This window comes from Pteropus alecto, unplaced genomic scaffold (assembly GCF_000325575.1).
Source record: "Pteropus alecto unplaced genomic scaffold, ASM32557v1 scaffold50, whole genome shotgun sequence".
Lineage (NCBI taxonomy): Eukaryota > Metazoa > Chordata > Mammalia > Chiroptera > Pteropodidae > Pteropus > Pteropus alecto.
The window spans coordinates 7,199,691-7,222,301 of record NW_006431918.1 but is presented as its reverse complement, the minus strand read 5'-3'; the positions used below and the strand labels follow the sequence as shown (position 1 = coordinate 7,222,301).

The 22,611-nt window shown below is 44.7% G+C and overlaps 1 protein-coding gene across 3 annotated transcripts in view; it reads left to right on the top strand.

Moving 5' to 3' along the window:
* Positions 1-21,923, top strand: part of FAM160A1 (family with sequence similarity 160 member A1) — an 81,026-nt gene extending 59,103 nt beyond the window's left edge. Inside the window, exons 7-12 of one of the 3 annotated variants that reach the window (XM_015585083.2) lie at positions 5,708-5,898; positions 8,541-9,665; positions 15,784-15,962; positions 16,309-16,447; positions 17,675-17,755; positions 20,833-20,966. In XM_015585083.2, the coding sequence (XP_015440569.1) occupies positions 5,708-5,898; positions 8,541-9,665; positions 15,784-15,962; positions 16,309-16,447; positions 17,675-17,754 (1,714 nt within the window). In that variant the 3' untranslated portion in view covers position 17,755; positions 20,833-20,966. Of the gene's footprint in view, positions 1-5,707; positions 5,899-8,540; positions 9,666-15,783; positions 15,963-16,308; positions 16,448-17,674; positions 17,756-20,832 lie in introns of all 3 variants that reach the window. The other 2 variants (XM_006906264.3, XM_015585081.2) reach the window with 2 other exon arrangements.
* Positions 21,924-22,611: the final 688 nt, after the last annotated feature.

Here is a 22,611-nt window from a genome sequence, read left to right as displayed (position 1 = left end):
ATAATAATAATACTTTCTCTATTTCTAACTCTGCCATACTGCCTGGAGGTGTCCATTAGAAGAGCCAAATAGAGAACTTACACCGAAGTCGGACATGCAGGAAACCTCTGCTTCCTGGTCTCTGTCCTCTGAACTACTGATTTTCTTCCCCCGTTTAAAAATTATTTTTAATTGTGGTAAAATACACAGCACATACAATTTGCCATCTTAACTGCTTTTAAGTGTACAGTTCAGGGACATCAAGCACATTCGCGTTGTTGTGCAGCCTTCACCACCACCCATCTCCAGCTCCGTTATCACCTGCACGACTAACATTCTGTATCTATTAAACAATAACTCCCCGTCTCTCCTTCCCCTGCAGCCGCCATTCAACTTTCTGTCGACTCTATGTATTTGACTACTTTAGATACCTCATATAAGTGGAATCATACGATATTTACCTCTTTGCACCTGACTTATTTCACTTAGTGTCGTGTCCTCAAGGTTCATCCATGTTTAAGGCCGAATAATATTACATTGTTTATACCACATTTTGTATATTCATCTGTTGGTGGACATTCTGGGTTGCTTCCCCTTTTTGGCTATTGTGAATAATGCTGCTATGAACATGGGTGTACAAATCTCTCTTCAAGACCCTGCTAGCAATTCTTCGGGAATACACCCAGAAGCTTCATCTGTTGGTGGACATTCTGGGTTGCTTCCCCTGTGGAATTGCTAGATTATATGGTAATTGTATTTAAATTTTTTATTTTTCATAATAGCCGCACCACCATTTTACATGCCTACTAACATTGCACAGGGTTTCCGATTTCTCCATATCCTTGCCAATGGATATGTTAATAATCAAGCAAAAATTACAGGCAGATTTGAGAGAGAACCAACTGGAGCTCTTAGAAATAAAAACGGTAACTATTAAAATGAAAAACTGAGTGTTTGGGGTAAATTTCATTAAGACAAAGATTAAGAAAGCATGAACTAGAAGATAGATGGAGGAAGTTACTAAGTTTGTAGCAGAAAGAGAGAAGGAGATGAAAATACAACAACAAGCTATGAACAGCGGAGGCTGGAACAATAAGGTGTCACATACCCAGGTAGAGCTCCAGAGCGGGAGTGAACTGCTGGGTTGACTCGTCTTACCCTGCTTTTGGAATTTGCTGCCTCATGGGGTTCTTGAGGGGATCAACTGTGGTGATACTTGTGAAAACGTTTTGAAATTCCATAAGATACTACACAAATTTAAGGGAGGAGAATATTCCAGAAAATACATTTTAAACTAATGAAAATAATGTCTCTTCTGATTTAGAATCTGTACCAAAAGTAAGGACAATGAAAAATCTTTATTCTGCTAGTTATTTAAACTTTATTTTAAGGGACGTTAAAAAAGCAGATTTGTAATCCATCCATTTTGTTGTTGCCACTGTTGTTATTTGAATGTACATGATAAATTTGAAGATCTGAGAGGCAATAGAGCAGTGAAGATTATGCGAATCCTTTTAATGAAGTTGTTTGTTATGTGACAAATAAATAACCATGCGTCAATTTTTATTGCAACCCGAATACTTTTAAATACTGACATTTCAAGTGATAATCCATTTGCAACTGATAACGTTTCTTTCATTTAGCAAAATGTCAGAAAAGTAAGTTGAGATAAGATGCTTCCAAAAGGGAGGCTATTTTAGTGAGCAGAAAACCAAGGAGAAACGGTCCTCTTCCATGCATGTGGCATATGACAGGCCGAAGGTGGACGGGAAATGCCGATGAGCAGTGAAGTGACAGATCACTCCCATACTCCTGGCTCTTCCCAGTTTAGGCAAAATTTAATTGCTTACTACTCTGAATGCCATTCATGAATATTCTGGTTAGAGTGTTTTTTTTTCAGTAGTGCTAGTCCATTGTCAGCTTTATGAACTATGTTGCCTGTTGGGTTCAGATAGAGGCTGTTTTGCTCAAAGAGAAGCTGCGTGTACACTTCAGTGACATTTCCATCTTGCATGGTGGTTAGGTGCCTGGAGGAGAGCAAAAAATGCAAGCCAGCCCAGGTGGGGCAAGACTAACAGGAGAAATATGGCCAGACTGTCTTTGAAAACCAAACGATCTTTTTTTTTTTGAAATTCACTAACATTCCTTTTTGGATTTTTGCCTATTGGCATGTTATTCAGGTTATCGTCATCTCATAAAAAGCACCTCGCTTTCTGCATTGTACTCACTGCTTTGTTCTGTTTTTATTGTCAGTGTAGCAGTAGGTAGTATGTGTGCTTTGTTATTGACTGGTTGTCACTGAATTGTTTCAGAAGCGATGATGATTTATTTTAATGAGTGATATGTAGGAAAATAGAAAATAGACCCAGGGTTGCACAGGGTTGGAGAAATAATGAAAAGGAGGAGGACAACATGGACTATATATCTATTTCCCTGCTATATTATGGGATGCTTTTGAGTGATCTGGACTTCTAAAATCAGATATTTACTACTTTATGATTATTTTTTACCACTTTCTGCATTTAAATAGAATCCCAAACAAAAGAAATACAGTATAAATGAAAAGGCAGTTTGATGACAAATACCTATCCTAAATTCTTAAGTGATTTTTCTGCTATCGACAGCCATTGCATTTTGACATTTAACATTTGGGGAGCCTCTGACATTTGTTCCATTTCTTTTTAAAAAAATTAAAGTATAGTTGGCATATAATATAGTATTGGTTTCAAGTCTATAACATAGTGATTCAACATTTATATAATCTTACGATGTGGTCACCACCCTAAGTTTAGGAACCATCTGTCACCGTACATTAATCACACTATTATTGATATATTCCCTTTCGCTTTTTTTTACCCATCCCTGACTCCCCCTTCTGGCAACTATCATTTTGTTCTTTGTTTCTATGAATTTGTTTTGTTTTGTTTGTTCATTTTGATTTTTTAAACAACTGCATGTATAAGTGAAATCATGTGATGTTCATCTTTCTCTGACTTACTTCACTTAGCATCATACCCTCTAGATCCTCCGTGTTGTCACAAATGGCAGGATTTCATTCTTTATATGGCTGAGTAACATATTCCATTGCATAATGTACCACCTCTTGTTTATACATTCATCTATTAATGGACATCTAGGTTGCTGCCATATCTTGGGTCTTGTAAATAATGATGCAGTGAACATTCATTTTGTTATCTTTCCCTGTAAATGATGGAAAGACAGAGGGTCAGTGGACGGTTTTCCTCTTCTTCTCTCTGAGATAAGCCTTCGTTATAAAAGCACAGTAGAAGTACTGCATTAAATACAAAGTGGTTATTCATTTCCACTTTTGTAGAACCTCTCCTTCAACCTATAGGGGATCGCTCTTTATTTGATTTACTCAGAAGAAAATTTTTAGTTTCTGCTGAAAGCATGTATTTGCAAAGTTGCAAATTCCCAAGAACTCTTTAATATAATTTCAAGCTACCCACTGGTGCTGTTTGATAAATAGCTTTATTAGGTTTGATCCGGTATGCCATTTTTTTTAATACTTCAACAAAGAGTAGAAATCTATGGATATCAACTTAAGTCATGAAATGTGTGTTTGAACTGTAAGTGGTCATCGAGTTCCTGCAGTATATAAAAGCATTGAAGTGGTTTATTTCTTAAATAATTAATGATCAAAATAAGGACACAATAAATCCTGTGTAACCTGAATTTCCTTAGGCCTCACTAGCCTTTAAGAAAAGAGGAGTTCACATCAACATCCACAGGACAGGTTTCCTTGGCCATCACCTCCACTCCTCATCCAAGACCTTGGCCCTCAGCAAAGTGTCAGCCATCACTTCCTTAAGGGAAGGGCTCACGAACAAGTCTGCCCCTAGCACAGTAGCCACAGCAGCCTGTGCTCCGGTCTCCTCCACTGCTGAGGCCCCTTTGGGTGGTGCTGCCTCATCTCCGTCCTTGCTGGGCCCTCGCCCCTGCTGAGATTGCTCTTGTGCTGAGGCGCTGGCGCAGTTCTGCCGGCCCTTGTGCCCGCGGGGCCAGGGCTGGGCTGGTCACACAGGTGGCAGAAGGCCTCTCTCCCCTGCCTCATTCTGTATCACCAAAACATTGTGCTCAGAGATCCTTGTGAAAAGAGCTCCATTATCTACTGACAGCAGCCATTTCTCCTCCAAAAGGCATCAGGTATAAGCCCCTCAAAGCTGGGCCAGCAATTAGAACAGACATGCCCTCTTTGTCATACTGCCCTCCTCCATCTTTCTTTTGTTCTTGTAAACTTTGACTTTTGTGAAACTGAACTTACAAAAAACAGATGCCTCCATGTCAGACAGCAGGGTGCTCTGGATCTTAGTGACAGCAGTTTAGGCTTCAGGAGTGTGTGTGCCCACGGTGCAGGGGAGAGGAGAACGGGACCCCCTGATCTAGCCACCAAGACAGAGTCCTGGAGGAATGGTTTGATTGCTTTTGAGAATGGAAGATTAAGTGGCGACCTCTTCATTTTGTACCTTGAAAGTTATTAAGACCTTTTGTTTAAAGTACCATGACGAGAATTAAATATGTTTTTTCCTCCTTGACTCAGGCACTTGCAATGGGTCAGTCATCACTACAAGCATAGGTTTTCCTCATTTGGATCAACAGCTGTGGGAGATGGCTTAATATCTACAGGCCTCAAGTCATACCCTGAAAGTTCTACATTTTATCTCTTTCATAGAATCTTTAATCGTAGCTTGTTTTTCTCTGCACTGCTGCCTTTTTCTCAGAAGTTAAGTACAGAAACAAAAATATTCTGGTTAATCGAAGATTGTGGTTTTTCCCATAATGGCTCAGCCACTTCTGGAATTGGCTCCTGCACACATACGTGACACTTGGCTCTGGCTGCGAGACCTCCATCCCAGTTGCTCTATCTTTGTCAAACAGAATAGTCTTTCTCCCTGTAAAGAAAGCAGGCTGTTTAAACACTCTTCCACCCATGAAGCCCATGATGTGCTCTGAGTGCGTCAGAAATGAATGCCCAGATTTTCTTATCTCCAGGGTCTTAATGAGACTAAGATGCTTTTATCACCAACCGAAAGTATTTTGTGTGAAATGAGGCCCACTTTTCCTCGGTGAGTCTCAGTCACCTAGGAGAATAGGAGATGAGGTTTGCTCTCTGGGGTGGTTCCGCTGTCCTTCAGTGCCCACTGTGAGTCAGCGTTTCCAGGGTTATACAAAGAAACCATTGAAGGAGGTCCTGGCTCTAGTAGCACATTATATTGAGACAGACACCAAAGTAATTGTGGTAATAGTGTTTTAGTAGATGGCTGTGTGCATAGCGGAGCGAGAGAGTAGCTCCACCTTGGAGTCGGAAGCCTGGAGGCCTTCCTAGTGAAGGTGACACTGAAGCTGGACTTTGTAGGATGACAAGGCATTCGTCAGGCAGGTAAAGGGAAAGCATCCTCCAGGTGAACGTTACGGTGCATGCAGAGACACAGAAGCAAAGAGGGATCGCGGACCCATGAAGAGAGGAGGAAGTTTATGGAGGTTCAGTTGTGAAGGCCCTCAGATGCTCTGCACAGGGGTTGTTCTGTCAGAAGAAAGAAGCTCTTGACAAGTCTCAAGCAAGGAAGGGACCCCTGGGGACTGGTGGGATGGATTGGCAGTGGGCAGAGAGTGGATGGATCACCCCGACCACTACGAATCCTGATTACAGCTTCGGGGATGACTGCCTGGGAATGGAGACCGAATGCTGCCCTTTTTGTCGTTCTAGGTATCTGATCCCTTGCAATCACATGATGCTGAGTCAGAGGTGGGCTGTGAAGGAGAGAGACTGTTACTCTGTCTCTGCGGCCAAGCTGCTCGCCCTGACCCCCATCTGCTGCTCCAGCGGGATCACCCTGACGCTTGGGAACCAAGAGAGGGATTATATTCTCTGGTCGAAGTGTACACACGATAGTTCAGGTAGGAACTCGGTAGTGATGATCTTTACACACAAGGATGCCAGATCCCATCTCTCCTTGGGATATGTGTCTCTTTGGGAGGATAGGAATAAGATAGTGAGTCCCATTTCTTTTATGAATGACCATGTAGGGGGTCCTGTTCTGTTCTGTAAGGAGTCGTGGACACTTTGTAGTCAGTGTTTCGACATGACCAGCTGTCACCCATTCGGTGCTTCCAGGCCTTTATTTTCACTAGGCTTTCTAGTGACACTTTCAGAATCCAAATGTGAAACCATGTCTTCTAAACAAAATAGGGGCGAGGGATGTGGATATGGCTATAGCTAAGGTAGAACTGGCCCTTATTTCAGTTTCCAAAATGGCCCATTTTGAATACTTGCCTGTCGATAATACATCATCATAAAACTTGAAATTTGTGCTATGGCAATTGTACCTGATTCACTTGGTTGACCTAAAGAGGGGCCTTTCATAAATACTCTGTTTTTACAGGAGTTACAGTTCATGTGCTATTTGCCAGCTGCGGTTGACCTTGTACAAGTTAAGATTTAAGTGGTCATCTCTGTAAACCTTGGCTCTCCAGCAGGCAGCTGGAGCGAGGGGACATTTGTGTATCCTTGGTGGTCTGTTTCAGAAGATTCTGCCTGTCCTGTGACCACTAGGAAACGTTCCAGTCCTGATTGACTCAGGTGTTTCTAATCTATATTCTGATGTCTCCCAAATAATGTCACTCTGTCCACCCAGCTGTAGCTGAGCTGCTTGATGAAGAAAATATCAGCATATTTGATATTAATGTAATTTTTAAAAATTAAAAATTACCTTTAAATAAAGATACTGTATATACATGAAATTAATAATTCATGTGGCAGTATAACAAGCTGGATTTTAAATATATTTTCCTATTAGGTAAACTAGTATGAATATCTTATATTTTCCTACCTAATGGTTATTTTTTACAAAACATATTTGAAAATTAACATCTTTATTTGCTAGAAAAATGTTTTTTCAAGAATGATTCTGTGGCCGACCTTGCTGCAGAATTCAAAATTCAAATTAAACATACATTTGTTGGGTGTCTGAGACTAGCTGTGTTTTTTCCCTGGGTTGTCACATTTAACCCTTTAAAGAAAGTTGGATGCTCATTTTACAGATGAAGAAACAGACTCAGAGAGTCTCTCTAGATTGGCCTGTTCAGGGTTACACACCTGCTATGTCCTCTGATTCCAAATTCCGTGTTCTTTCCACCATCCTGGCCCTGGGTTGACCTGACAGCAGGTAAATGCCCTAACAGATGGATGGTTACGTAGGTAGGCGGTTGAGTAGATAGAGAATTTAATCACTGTGGAGTGATTAAGAGCTAGGATTCCAAATCTAGGGCTCTGCCGCTTTCTTGGGCAAGTCACTTAACCTTTCTTTTTTTTTTTCTCATGTGCAAAATAGTACCTACCTTAAAAGGTTGTTCCAAGGATAAGTGACCTTGGACTTATAAAGCTCTTCAAAGACTACTTGGCATGGAGTAAGTGCTGAATAAATATTGCTAGTAGTCATTTTTCAATATCTTTTTATTTAAAGCAGATAAGAGATAAACACCGTTTAGCAGCAGAGCTATAAAAAACGAATTGTGCCTACCCTGATGTCCTGAAAATGTGTATTCTTAAAGGTCTAATTCTAGCCCCCTTGGGTAGAGATTTAGATAATGAAGAAACAAGAAGCTTTCAAAGGTGTTTCATCTAATGAAGTAAGAACAGAGGGTTGGCGTGAGGCTGCTGTGCGCGAGCTGTGGCTCTGCCGCCGACTAGTCACTCAGTTGATCTTTGTCTCTGAGCCTCAATTTCTTCATCTGTAAGTGGAGAAAATAATATCTGCCATGTAGGTTGTTCTGAGGATTAAATTCGATAGCACTAATAAAGCACCTTTCTCATAGTAGATGTTTAAGAAATAGTAGACTATGTATTTTTCCTTGTTCGAGTCCCTTTTTTCCCCCTGAAGTTCTGCAGTTGAGGACTTTTAACGTCAAGTGCATTGTATCATATGAGAACTCATTCTGGACTCATTCTTAGGTTAGAAGGACTCTTTTGGTAGTGAAAATAACTTTATCGTAAGAGACCATTTGGTACATATCGACATTCCAGTAGTTCCTAGGAAGACAGAAAGAGTTAACAGATTTTTCTGAAAACCTAGGGTTTTCTAAAGAAAATCCATTTCCTAAATTCATGGATTATTGGCCTTCCACTTTAGAGTCAAAGTAAAAATCTTTTTAATTATTACCTACACTATGGCAGGTAATATATTCAATATATTACCTACTTTAATCCTCTCAAGTGCCTGAGAGGTTGCCATTATTAGCTCTTATTTCTCTAATGACCGCTACCAAATAAGAGTTTTCTTTTGACGAAAGCCAGTATCTGACTTGCCATATTGATTCTATATCTCCTGTGAGGGCAGAGTTTCTGTTTTTATCTTTCCTTCTTAAAATCTATATATTTTTTATTATTCAGAAATCACTTAATCAGAAACTATTAGAACCAAAGTAGATGGTGACAGAAAATCTTAGCAGCCTGATGGGTCACATCCCCGTCCAGTGCGTTTGTCCCCACATCACTATAAAGTATGAGGAGAAGGCTCGTTCTGACTTGTCTCTGCATCCGGTGGCAGGGCCCATGGAGCAGCCACTCCCCGAGGCGTTCTCGCCGTTGGCCTGCATCGTGGAGTATGGCAAAGCCCTGGACATCAGCTACCTGCAGTACCTGTGGGAGGCTCACGCCAACATCCTCCGCTGCATGAGGGACTGCCGCGTCTGGTCCGCCCTCTATGACGGGGACTCCCCTGACCCTGAGACGTTTCTCCAGAGTCTGACAGAGGAGAGCACTGCCAGCGCCACCTACCCTGTGTTCCAGCTCCCGCAGCAGCTCCCCAGAAGGACGGGGCCTCAGCTGGCTTCGAGGAAGGACAAGAGCCAGACGGAACTGGAGTGGGACGACAGCTATGACACCGGGATCTCCTCAGGGGTGGATGCAGGCTCCCCTGGGCCTGGTGACGATCTGGAGAATTCAGGCCCCCCGGCCCCAATCGATCCCCCCAAACACATCCAGGAGATGAAGAAGAACGCCATCCTGCTCTTCAAGGGGTCCTACATCGAAGAGTCCGACTTTCAGGACGACGTGATGGTGTACAGGTTGTGTGCTGAGAAGGACTCTGAGGATGCTCGGAATCCACAGGAGGAACCTGCAAGGCCCCCAGCCCAAGGCCAGACCGAGGTCCAGAGCCCCGCCATGAGCAACGGCCCCCTGCCCAGCCCTCGGCCAGAAACAGATTCGGAGGAGGAACACATCAGGGACAATGCGGACGAATCTCAGAGTGTGTCCAAGGAACCAGAAGAAGACACTGAACCTGAAGTAGCCCCAGGATTAAGCTCAGAGCTAGCACCTCCTGTCTGTGAGGTGGAGCACAGTTCAGACCTGATCGTTATTCACCCAGAGGGTGAAGATTTAATTTCCCAGTATGACCAGATCATTAAAGAACTGGATTCTGGCACCGAGGGCTTGATAGGGCAGAATTTCTCCTCACCTGACCCCTTGCTCCAAACACAAGATCAAGCAGGGCAGGAAGCAGAGAGCAAAGGGGAAGAGGAGGAGGAGGAGGAGGACGATGACTTTGACTCTTTCATAGCAGGAGCCCCTGCCCCCGAGACCCTGTCATCCCCGTTTGGGGTGAGAGATGAGACTGCCTTTGCTAGTCCCCAGCCCATGAGGACTCAGAGCACGCCATTCACAGGTGACCATCTTATCATCCTTTGTGATTTCTGTCTTTGAAAGTACTTTTATGCATATTACAACAGGCAAGTAAGGTAAGTGCAGGTAAGGAGTGTTACCCATTTGCCGCACAGAGGGCGAAGGTATTTTTGTAAAGAGCAGAGGGACTTGTCTCACTTTTATTTAATTTTGTCATTCTTGCAATGATTGTCTTGTTTTATTTTTCCTCCCCAGCAAATTAGGAGTTAAATTTTACTGTTGAGCAACTTCCCTTGATATGCCTGTGATAAAGTAATAGGACTGCTGAAACCACACAAGAAATGCAGTCTCATTATTTAATAGCCTCGCAACCCTTGGTTGACCTCACAGATTGTCAGCTTACAATCCCTTATTTTTTATTTTTTACTCCTACAGCACCTGGTCTTCCTAGGTGGTCTCCCATCCAAGTACCAAGTACCAAGGCCCGACCCTGCTTAGCTTCTGAGATCAGACGGGATCGGGCTTGCTCAGGGTCACATGGCCATAGACATGGTCTCATTATTTAACAGCCTCATTTCCTTTAGTCTAACTTAATTTCCTCCTTAGCATTTATTTTTATGTGTATTTTTTTAAAAGTTACATTTTTTCCCCACCAGAATGTATGGTCCATTAGGGGCCGGGTATTGGCTTGATCTGTGCCGCAGCCGCAGCATCTGAGCAGTGACGAGCACGTGGTAGGAGCTCAGAATACTTGCTGGATACATGTACCTGTGTACACATCAGAGGCCATCGGGGTTACTTATGCCTTTGCCTGGGAGCTCATTTTAGATAATCACAAAATCTTCATCAAGAAATAAGTATAGTAGACCCGCATAAACTCATAACTCTACTAAAGAATGGGTGTTCCAGTGATACACCCCTAACAACAGGTAGACCTCATGGGAGAAGCCAGGTGATAGGGTGGGATATCAGATAAATGGATTGGGGTGAGGAATTATGATACAAAATGTCATTACATGTTAGCCAGTAAAATCTGAATCTGCAGATTGAGGTGCAGAGAGAACTGGCACAGAGCAGAGTTCATCAAGCCCAGAGATGGCTGGTGTGGGCCCCCCGAATGGCGCTCAGGTAGCAAGGAGTGGGTCCCTAAGGGAGCTGGCATCTCAGAGGGTCAGACAGTGGTCTGGGAGTCAGGCCCGTCGGGGAATCCTGGCTCTAGCACTTCCTGCCATGTGGCCTTGGTGTCCCTGACCTTCCCTTTTTCCCTTTGCCCTTGTGAAGACTGGTGTGATACTGGGGGGCCATTATTATGATTACAGGCAGCCCCGCTCCTGATTGCTGAGGCTTGTCCTTCCCTAGCAATCAGGAGCAGCCTGGCGAGGAGAGACCACGCTCCCGTCTCCTTGGGTCACCCAAAATAGATGAAATCACATTACCTTCTGGTTCAGCCAGGTAGGCTTAATGTGATTTCAAGGAGCTCTTCCACCCTCCTCCAATATATATTCATCTATTTACTGATGCCTGAAAATCTATTTAAACAGGGGGAACGCTTTTAATTCCACAATTAAAAGGCTTGAGGTTCTAGTTGAGCTAACATTTCAATGTGAACTGGTTTTAATTAAAATTCAATCAGTCAGTCACAAGCAAAGAGGATTAGATAGTCTCAGTTTTCCCAGCTGATAAGGGGAAGGGGGAAGGGGGAAGAGCAGACTGGGGCAGGGGGCTCAGCGCAGGGCAAGGGGCGGAAGTGACCCAGCACGTGCCCCACTCGCCTGGGACGTGTCCCTTTCACTGTCACCCAGCGAGGGGTCCCTGCTGTGAGCATTCTCTGGGAGTCAGGGCCACCCATGGCCAACGAAGATCTTTCTTTACATTGTCAGCTTTCTTACAAAGGAGCTTCATCCCTCAGAAATATGTAAATTGAAGACACAAAGTATAGTTTAGGACAAAAAAAAAAAAGTGAATACGACACCTTATTAAGTAACATCAATATTTTGCATATGATACACCTGAGAACGAGCAAAACATAATGTGAGATTTTGGATGCCTATAGGTAATTGTAACTAAAACTTGCCTTGTTCTCCTTTGAAACTTGTACATAACTACTTGCCAAATTTTAGGGGATCAGTAAAAGACTGCTGAACTCACAAATAAATAAAATTAATTAAATAAATGAAATGTAACATTTTGATTTTGCCGGGAGGGAAATTCATTTTTGGCAGTAATCAGGATTCCATGGAGAGATGGAAGTTAAGCCTAACGCTCCAGGACACACTCAGAAGTTTAGAGACTACAAAGTTCACATGCTTTGAAAGAGAAAAGATATGTCCTAAAGTTATGTACATTTCATTTATTTAATTTTATTTATTTGTGAGTTCAGCAGTCTTTTACTGATGCCCTAAAATTTGGCAAGTTTTATGCTAGGTACTAAAGACACAACAATGAAGGAATTTGCAGACTTTCAGAGGAGACATCAACAAAGAGCTGCACTTCCTTCGTGAGAAATGTGTTATTAGTCATTGTATTCCAACTCCTGTGGGAGCCCAGTGCAGGGGGTGGGAAAGGCTTCACAGAGGGACACAAGCGGTGAACAGAAGCTCCCAGGTAGAAGTGGCTGAGAATGACAGTCCAGGCAGAGGAAACAACAGGCGGATGACAAAGGAGACTGACAGCTCGTGGATGTGTGTGGCAGAGAGGAAGTGTGCATGAGAGAGGAAGCTGGGGAACTTGGTGCCAGCTTATAGGGGTCCTTTGGGCCAGGCTGAGGCATGGGGCCTTGTGCTGCTGGCACTGGAGATGCACTACAAGTATTACAGTTGGCAAGAGATGTGACTGGCTCCGTGTGTGAAGAGGCCTTGAAGTAGTATGGGGAGCAGTCGAGCGGGAGAGGACAAGTAAGAGACTGTTGCCGTGTCAGATTTCAAAATGCACCAAGGCTTGGATCTGGTAATTCTGCCCCTCGAAACATTTTCACAGCTGTACTCACGCTTATATACCAAGATATATATTCAAAGATGTTCACTGCAGCATTGTTTATAATAGAAAAAGCCTGGAAACAACCCGTGGTCCACCAGGAGGACTGTTTTACTAAAGCAGCACCCATAGTGATGGTGATTGGATATTTTTTAGCCCTGAGATAAATGAGGATGAGACAGATTTGTGGGACAGTCTCCATGATATAGTGTTAAATGGAAAAGCAAAGTACAGAGCAGTGTGTACAGAGTGTTGTCATTTTTTTTTTTTAAATACCGGTGGAGGAGGACACGGACACACACACACACACACACACACAGACACACGAGGAGGCAAGATATCGTGTGTGTTAACAGTACAGGCACTGGAAACAGGTCTGAATTAAAATTGAGACTCTTTCATTTACTAACTGTGTGCACCTGTCCTTCTGCCTTATCTTTAAGTGGGGATAAATAATAAACATACTTCATAGAGTCATTGTAGTTGAGTAAGTTGATACAAGTTAAGTGCTTAGAACACTGCCTGGCATGTATAAGCAATTAATAAATGTTTTTAATAATTTCATTACTTTATTATATACATAAAACATTTCTGGAAGAAAACACTAGAATCTGTTAACAGGGACTGCCTTCAGGGGAGAGGCCTGTTCTTTATACTTCTCTACTGTTTGAAGAAAAAAAAAAAAATTAGAATCATTTCAATCTCTATTAAAACAGAAAAGCTACTGTTGAAGTCCAGACGAGAAAGGATGAGTCTCTGACCTCAGGCAGTGCTGGTGTGGGAGGTGGAGGTGAAGGTCCAAGTTCAGGAGAGATTTCCAAGGTGGGGTTGGCAGAGCTGAGGCACAGAATCCATAGCAGCTCGGTTCTCAGAGTCTGAGGGGCAAAATATTTTATGGCCAGGTTGTTTATCTGTCCTCCTAGGGGAAGAGGTTGGGGGGAGGGGGAACCACACTCTCCATCCCCTATACACACTGGTGGCTCTCTGAATTGTAGCTGAGTTTTCTGATTTTCAGCTGCTTATCAGTTTCCCCTAGCAACTGCTTTTGGCTAAGCAGTTCTTTTTAAGTGCTAGAATAAGACAGAAATTTGAAAGGGTTTAATATATATTTCTTATTGAACATGCCTATGAAGTTGTATGTCATTAGCGAGTACAATGACAGTCTTCTGGCCTTGACCTAATATTCTGTCATTCGAGTGAGACAGTGATGACACTCTCCACAGGGTGTGAGTCGAACTTTTTTCTCCTGCCTTACGGTGGTGATGGACTGCAGATGATCTCCCCTGGTCACTGCACAGTCAGCAACTTTCACATTTGTAGGATGGCCGAATGAGGCCAAGTACAGGCTGGGACAGTGGTAGGGACATAGAGGGCTCACATTAAGGATGTGTGTTTTACAGGGGACTCTACCCACCGCATATGACTTGTCTGTTCCCTCTGGAAGGAAATAGATGCTGAGCCTGCGACTGAGTGGGAGCGGGAGACAGGCAGGGGAAGACTGGGTCCAAGGTTTATGAGGGTATGAGGACAGCAGCCTTCTTGTAGATCTACCTGGAAAGCTAGAATTGTGTTGTGACACCTTAAGAAGAGTTACTGGTGACACTCCTGGAAAGCTAGAATTGTGTTGTGACACCTTAAGAAGAGTTACTGGTGACACTCCTGGGGTTCTTTTTGGAACCCCATCAAGTTGCTTTCAAATGGGGGTTCCCATCCAGCATTTCCGAATGTGTTCGGCCAACTCTGCCCGTGTTGCTTTGTAGGCACGGGCTCTCCAAAGGCTCTGTATTGGGAGAACTCGTTGACCTGCTGTGATGGGCTGTGACTGAGGAGCTCAGCACCCCCTCCCCACCCTGTCCCAAGTTGGGGCCAAGCCCGACACATAAGCGGATGGTGCCTCTTGTGTGTTCCGAGGCCCCTTAGAGACATGCACTGCGTTCCTGGTGACAGGGCTGTTGCCATTACCTTGTTACTTGCCCACGTGGGTGAGAGGTTCGGGCTTGGCGTTTCCATTTCTCACAGGTAGGTTCTGTCTTCTTGCAAAGGGTTTTACTCTCCTACACGGCTAATGCTTCTGAATGAAGCATCTTGTGATGAAGTATGTTTCTGTGTAACTCATTAATGTTGGCGAGATCTTCCTACCGCACGTTTACTCATCAAGGGATGTGCGCTTTGTTATAAATATGCTGTGTGTAGTGGCGTCATCAGTAGCTCCACCGGGGGAAACAAAACTCTCATCGATAGAGCTGAATGAACCACTTTGATGGTAAATGTGAAAAACATTTTCCAGCAATTTATTAATGCCAGGTTAATTTTCTTGATTTTCTCTGTCTTCAGTGAATGCAAACATAAAGCATAATACTTTTCTAGTGACCCAAATTAGTTGAAGTTCCTTGTTTCTTAATTTTTTTTTTATGAACTGTTTTTTTTAAATGAAATATGGATTTTCTTTTTTAAGGAACCTCTGACATACCAAACTATATCTCCCGAACCCAAGTCCCTTTTCTCCCCTCTCCCCACCATCTGAAAATTAAAGTGTGGTTGCCGAGTTGCTCGGGGCTTCTGACATGCTAGCCTGGTCCTCCTCTACTCCGGTCTCCCTCTTCTTCCCGTTCTACAGTGTGACATTTCACAAGACAGAATCTTTCCCATGGTGCTTGTTGGGGATAGACAGTTCCTGTTCACAGTGTCACTATTTAATAAACACAGTTCATATGTGTTCAATATTTCTTTAATAACAAAGATTTTTTTTTGTTACCAACACTTTCGATGGCCTCTAACACTTCCATGAAGCTCTAGAGCACGCAGCATCATGAGATGATAAATGTCATGTTTCTGAGCGTTGGCAACACCAAGAAATATAGAAACAGTGTGGAAAAGTATATTTTAAATCTTAATTAAGTTATTTGTCAAGGTCGATGCTAATGTTTCAAGTATCAAAACTGCTTGTGGAGTCAAAATCCCACAAGCTCCTGTGTACCTTTCTCTGCTCTCTCATTGTGGCGGTGGTTGGTTTTGTGTGTTGGTTTGAGGCTGCAGGATACCTGGCTGCATTTCCTGTGCCTCTACTGATCTGCACCGGCTGGGCCTGTGGCTTGGGAGCTGTGGCTCCAGTGGCTCCTTAGTTGTCAGGGAAGGACATACCCATGTGCCCAGCCAGCCCTGAATGAAGCCTTGTATTCCTCCCGCAGGCCCATTCATCAGTGTGGTCCTGTCCAAGCTGGAGAACATGCTGGAGAACTCTTTGCACGTTAACTTGCTGCTCATTGGGATCATTACTCAGCTAGCCAGCTACCCCCAGCCACTCCTGCGTTCCTTCCTGCTCAACACCAACATGGTCTTCCAGCCAAGTGTCCGTTCTCTCTATCAGGTGAGTCAGCCGAGCCCATCAAATCGAGTACCTGTCGATTTGATGGGTGCTAATGAGCAGGGATCCTTCCCGCCTTCTCCTGTTATTTTGTTGTTTCTCAAAAATTCCTCTGTTCTAATCATTGGTTCTCCTTCCCTGTCTGATTTTGCTGGTTGTGTAGATTATTCTAGACAAACTGCAAAGCTCCATTTAGTTCGATGTGTAGAGGGTGCCCTACCAAAACACCAAGGCTGTTAAAAGTGATGTCGTAATAGTTCCTGCAATGAGAGCTGTACCTGGAAGATATATTGATCACAGGATGGAATTCTGCTTGAAGCATCAACATCATTAATGTCGTTTTTCACAGGTCCTAGCATCTGTGAAAAACAAGATTGAACAGTTTGCGTCTGTGGAGAGAGACTTCCCAGGACTCCTCATGCAAGCCCAGCAATACCTGCTCTTCCGTGTGGACATGTCTGACATGACCCCTGAGTCACTACCCAAAGGTAAGCCACGTTTCGCCCCTGCGTCTCTCCTTCAGCTGCTCCTCCACTTCCCCAGCCTCCTGATTTTGGTTCAAAGATGCTGCATTTTTACCCAAGAGGGAGGATCCTCGGGTTAGTCTTCTTATGCCTAAAGAAAGGTCTGCCCTGCCCACACTCGGCCTGTTCTCAGTTTGGAGGGTCTAGTGCGGCATTTGTTTTCCTGAGGGTACTTAAGGGAAGGAATGACATGTGGGTTGTTGCCAGGCTAGAATAAATAATGTGGCGCGTATGGGCCAGAAAGAGGCATTCTGTGCACACCCTGAGCCATTTTTTGGCCAGCTCTACCCTGAGGAGAACATCCTTTCTCTTTATTATGTTTTCAGAGATTCTTAGCCCCAAAATAAATGTGCTTAGGGCTCTAGAAGGTAAAAACTATTCATTTTTAGTGGGAGAAGTAAAGTTTATGCTCAGAATTCCTGAGAGTGACTTTTCATCAGCTCCAGTGGTGGTAGGTGGGGCCTGGCCCAGCGGGCGGGAGAGGGTGGGGGTGGGTGCTGAGCAGGAGAGCTGAGGGTGGCCCTGCTGGCCAGTCAGGCCAAGGGAGCATTGCGCTTTGCCTTGTTTAAGCTCATGTTGGACAGACTGGATGACCAGTTGTCTTCCGAGCTGTAACTTAGGCCATAACTTGGTGAGTGCAAACCAGGAAAGGCCCCATATCGTACATACTGGCTTTTGCTTATCTCAAGACAAGTCAGGCTTCTTCGTGGCAGGTGACTAGTTGAGAGAATGGGGCTCTCAGTCCTGGGCTAAAGGCATCCTGTTCAGAAACCAGCTCTGAGAGGCGGAAATGTAACTCAGCGCAATTTTTAAACCTTTAAAGGAAGCTGTAAAGACCCTAGAACCCTGCAGGCTTGACTCTGCCTCTGTGTACCTATTCGATTTTGGTCTTCATTTTATTTTACAATTTGTAAAGTGCTTTCCCAGGCAATTTTTATTTTCAGACAGCAATGTGAAACAAGCAAGAAAGGTACCGTTGAGTTCTTTTTTCATATTATGAAGCCCAAATTGGAGGCCAGAACAGTCAGGCAGGCTCACGAAGCCGAGGTGCCTGTCTCGCCTAGGTCATGGGGCCGAGGGCCCACACGGAGACTGATTCTCAGGCCTTCCGGGTGAGGGATTGTCTGTGGGGGGCTGGGGAGGTGGGGAGTGGTGGGGTCACTCACACCTTGTGCTCTGTTCTGGCTTCAGACGGTTTAGTGGCCATGGCTGCCAGATGTGCCCACCACAAAGGATGGTCAGATGAGTCAGCGGTGGCTGATAATTTTTAAGGTCTGTGACATGCAGGGGACTTTGACTTGTAGGAAGTTTCTCTCGGGGTATAAGACTTTCTTTGCATGGAGTTTTTCACATTAAGTTCCTAACTTCTTTCCGGTTAGCAAAGTGCCACCTTCCCCACAACGTAAACTCTGAACTCAGAATGGGAAAGGTTCCTGTCCCTTTGCACAACGCTGGCTTCTGAAGCATCGAGTCTGATGTGGTCGCCTATAAATGAGTTGAGTCTGGGAGTCCCATTCTCACTGTGACACAGAGCAATATATACTTAATCCCGGTGAAAGGCCAAACATCGGGGTTCCCAGGGTCTGTGTGCCGTGCGCTTTGCTTAATACGCTGACAGGGAGAGGGGCGTGGAGCCGATTTCCCTCCTGACTTCTGAAATCGTTCCAGTATTCGTCTTGAGAACGCTCTGTTGAAGCTTTTCAGACCCAGGGCAACAGTTTGGAAAAGCACTCCTGACTCCGACATTGATGCGAGCTTCCCTTCCTCCCTGCCTTTATCGTCAGGCGCTTGTGCGGGCTCGTTGAGTCGTTTAGGAGGGGTGTGACTCGGGCGCCTGCAGCCAGAGCTGCTCCATCATGCAGGCCCTGCGTCCCCTGGGCTTCCTGACAGCGGTGGGGGAAAAAGAGCCTCCTCACTAATGCTTCAAACAGAAGTAAAAGTCCATGCGATGCTGCTCCAGAGCCGGACTTCCTGTGCCAGCTGCCACGGTGTCATGTTGTCTCTGACGTTCAGCCATTTGCCGGGCTTTTCATTCACCCTCAAGTACTTTCCAAACCAGAGAGGTTGTATTTGTTTACAGTAAGAGTCTGTTCACTGGTCTCTGGCTCTGGAAGGGAGGTCAGGTGGGTATGATTCCCATTCTACAGACTGGGATCCTGAGACATTATATGATAAGCTAGTTGCCCGATCAGGTGAGAGCTTGAAGGGCTTTGTGACTCACTGCAAAGCCAGTCCCCTGCTGATAGGACACAACCTCCGTAAGGATCCTGCTAGTCATATCCCCCTCCCGAGCACTCTCCCGCCTACGTCAGTAAAGACAATTTTTAGTCTCTGATTTAAGCGGGGTAAATGAGCTTTAGTGATGACACTTTTTAAATTCAGAGGTGAGGACAAATGAGCCATGAAAACCCTTTTGGGGGCGGAAAGAGGAGTGACTTTGAAAGAGGAAGTTGGCTCCAGCGAGATCAGGTGTAGAGAAGCCCTGATGCTGGTCAGTTCCTTCACTCATGCGTTTAGCAAATGTCTATTAGCTTCTTCTACAATCAGGAAGTGTGTTGGGGGCTGTGAACGTAGGTAGGGGCTCAGCTCTCAAATCTCAAAGTCTAGTGGAGAAAAGACATGAACAGCAATGCAGGCTAAAAGGCAATGCAGGCCTTAGTTGGTAAATAAAATGGGGTGGGAGGCTAGAACAGGAAATTACTCTGAGAGGCAGGAAACAGGAGGAAACCGTCAGTGAGAGATGATTTGATGGCTGACACTTATCAAGAGGCCCTTATACCTGTTGACCCTTTAATGCTTATAACAACTCTATGAGCTTTTGATAGATGGGGACATTAAGGTACAGAGAGGTAAAGCCACTTGCCTGATGTTATCAGCCAATAAATGGCAGAGTCTGTGCTCTTAACCACTGGACTGGTGTTCCCTGAGGGCTAGTTAAGATTTAAGCAGAGATGAGGGGAACCAGCGTGCACAGTGCAGGTCTTAGTCTGGGATAAGTGCCCATGAGTGTCCTGCTCCCCACCGGTACCCAGGCCAGCTTCCGTTGTGAGCCTGGCGGGGGCCTTTGGAGAGCTGCAGCGCTGGAGGGCGAGGGTGGGCGTGTTCAAGGGTGATCTCCAAGGTTGGCAGTGTATCTCGGTGATGTTAACACTTCTGTCCTCACTCTGTTATCAGGACATGTTGTCAGTTTCTGCCGAAAGATAGCAGCAGACAGATTCTCAACAACTTTTCTAGTTCTTTATGGCATGTAATGTGATAAGCTTTAAAAGATATTTAAAGCAGTAAACTAGAGGACTTTTTTTTTTTCAACACTAAAGACTATAGTAGTGAGATGTGGAAAGTACTATAAATGTCAAAAATTTTTAGTACCATGGTTAAGCGACGCTCTGAGAAGAGTGTTGAAAAATGGGACTGAATTCTGAAAAGCAGCCAAAATAATGAAGAGCTCAAATATAATGATTTATAAGGAGTAATGAGACTGTTTGAGTAGGGGGTAGAAGAAGGCATGAATAATTCCTATTCATATATGAAGGCTGGAGATGGTCACATGTTCAGGAATTAAATAGTTGGGAAAGTTGAACCATTTTAATTGGTAAACCTGCTTTGATATGAACATGGAAATCGCTCACGTATGTTAAAGTTTGAGCTCATATCATCTTAGACCTATGTTACTGAAACTGAGATCGCAACTCCTGGAAAGTGGAGGCTTCTAAGCCACTGCTGCCACAAGGCGTCCACAGTTACGGGAAGTGCCCGGTCTGGTCTTACCAGCACCCAGCTTCCTCTTCATTGTTTTCAACCTGGAAAAGGCTTCTTGCATTCCATTCTCCACAGAGGGCTGGATGTCCAGGCCAGAAGATGCAGAGAGCGTAGAGTGGCTTGTGTGACCCAGCCTGTCTCCTGCGGCTACGTGACGTGACCAGGGCTTCGCTGGCAAAGGTAGGACTGTCAGCGGAGCCTCTGGACGTCCTTAAATAACCATCGTGGTGAGCTAAGTCTTCACTCGGTTGACACAGTGGCAGGAGATGCCTTTTTCGTTTTTTCTTCTCTCCATGCCCTGGGCATGGAGAGTTCTTGATAAACTTAAATTCGTGCTACAATTTCTGCACAGAGTTCCTTAGACAGGGTTTGGGATAAAAGCCTCCTATTACATGCCCTGTGCTGGGACTCTCTGCTGAGCAACTATTTGTGCCACGGAGTGGACTGAGGTGTGCGCTAAGGGCCATGCCTTCATTCTTCTGTCAGCTGGACCTGCGACCAGACCCTCTCCGCCCACCCTGTCCCCCTCACACACACACACTCGAATGGGCTGTAGAGGGTGACCACGACAGTCTGCTTTCTGGTTTCAGATCCCGTTCAGGACGCCTCCAGGACAGGAATTGGCAAGAACTTTTTGGATGGTCCCCCGAGAGTGCTTCAGCCCTTCCTGACAAACAGAGCCAAGGTGGCGGGGGTGCCCGCAGGCCTGCCCCTGTCCGTGCGGAACGCCATGCTGGCAGCTGCCCTCTTCCCGGAGTTCCTGAAAGAACTGGCTGCCCTGGCCCAGGAACACTCCATTCTGTGCTGCAAGGTCCTGGGTGACTTCGAGGACTCCTATTGTTAGTGTTTTTTTTTGTTTTTGTTTTTGTTTTTAAAGGTTTTAGTGTCTGACTGAATGTTAAATGCAAAGCTGCTTACAAAAATTTCTACTTTGATATTTCCTGACAATACTTGATTTTGGGGAGGGGAATTTTCTGTACACGTCCTCTCTCTAGCCAGGTCTTTTCATCCCGCGTTATACAGAATGTTAAGTCTCATAAGCTGGTTGGTCCTTTGGCAGGTTTTCTTTGCTCAATTTTTCCTCAGACGTTTTGGTTGTTATTCTCCCATCCTTTTGAATCAGCTCATCTTGCAGCTTAGCTCACACCAAGCGAATATTGGGGTTCGCTGATTTCTGGAAGTACCCTGTGTCAGAGGCTGACTCTTTAACAGGTGACGAATGTGTGTCTGCTCCTGTGGCCTCTGCATTTTGGCTTCCGTTTTACGAAAGGGAAGGATAGAGCCCCACCCCTTGCCTCCACCACGTAAGCAGAGATGCCCTTCTGCACTGTGTTTCCAAGACTTGTTTTCTGCTCCATGTGTATTGCCTTATGGTGGAGGCACATCCACTGGTCTCTGTTCTCTGCCTAGGAAGTAAGATGTGGCTGGGGAGGGTTTGGAATGCAGGGACATTTTCTTGTTGCTTGAGAGCTTTCTTTAATCAGTGTATCACTACTGAAGCACTGAAAACAGCCTTATTTTAGTAAAATTTGCACAAAATGAAATATGCCTATGCAAACTGTTACTTTGGGTTTTAGGAGTTCGATCATAGGAAGAAAGCATGTTATCATATACTTATATAAGAAGACAGCCATCATTATTTTTAAAAGCGTTTTATGAAAAACATTAATTTGTGAAGTTATTTCATACTGGTTTTGTTTTTGTTTTTGTTTTTTTTTTTTGGTGTGTATGTGTGTGTGGGGGGGGCGGTATATAGAATGGGAGAGAAAACTACAACCTGTAAAAACATTTTAAATTCTGTTTGCTTCTTCTAATTTGTTGCACTTTGTAGAGAACCAGGAACTGTACAGCCACTTTGGGAACTGGGATGTAAATGCAGACAGGGCTCAGGGAGACCTGCAAAGCCAAGTGCCTGCTGGTGACTCACTCTGCACAGAAATGCGGCCTTCTGAGTAATGGGGTTCATTAGAAGGTACTTGTGAGGTATTAGTACCTCTCTGCTGCTTTTCAGCCTGCTCCAAGAGGCGTAATTATACTTAGAGCTGCAGTCTCCTTAAACCGCCTTCAAGAGGGGGAAACACAATTGTGGGCTAAAAAAACGAGACCCTAAACAACTGATATTTATGAATATTCAGTTCTACTCTCCTGTTTTAGGCAAGGAAGAAACACGTGGAGAGGATGCGCCTCCTGTTTGGAGGGAAGTTGGAAGCCCCCGCTGTCTCTCTGTGGGTGTCCCTGCTGAGCTGGGGGGCAGGGGGCAGTCACAGGTCTGGTGGTTGTAGTCAAGCCCCGAGTCCGGGAGGGGAGCAGAAGAATCTCCCGAGACCCTGCAGAGCAGAGGCGGCCCTTCTGTGTTTCGGGGATCGTGA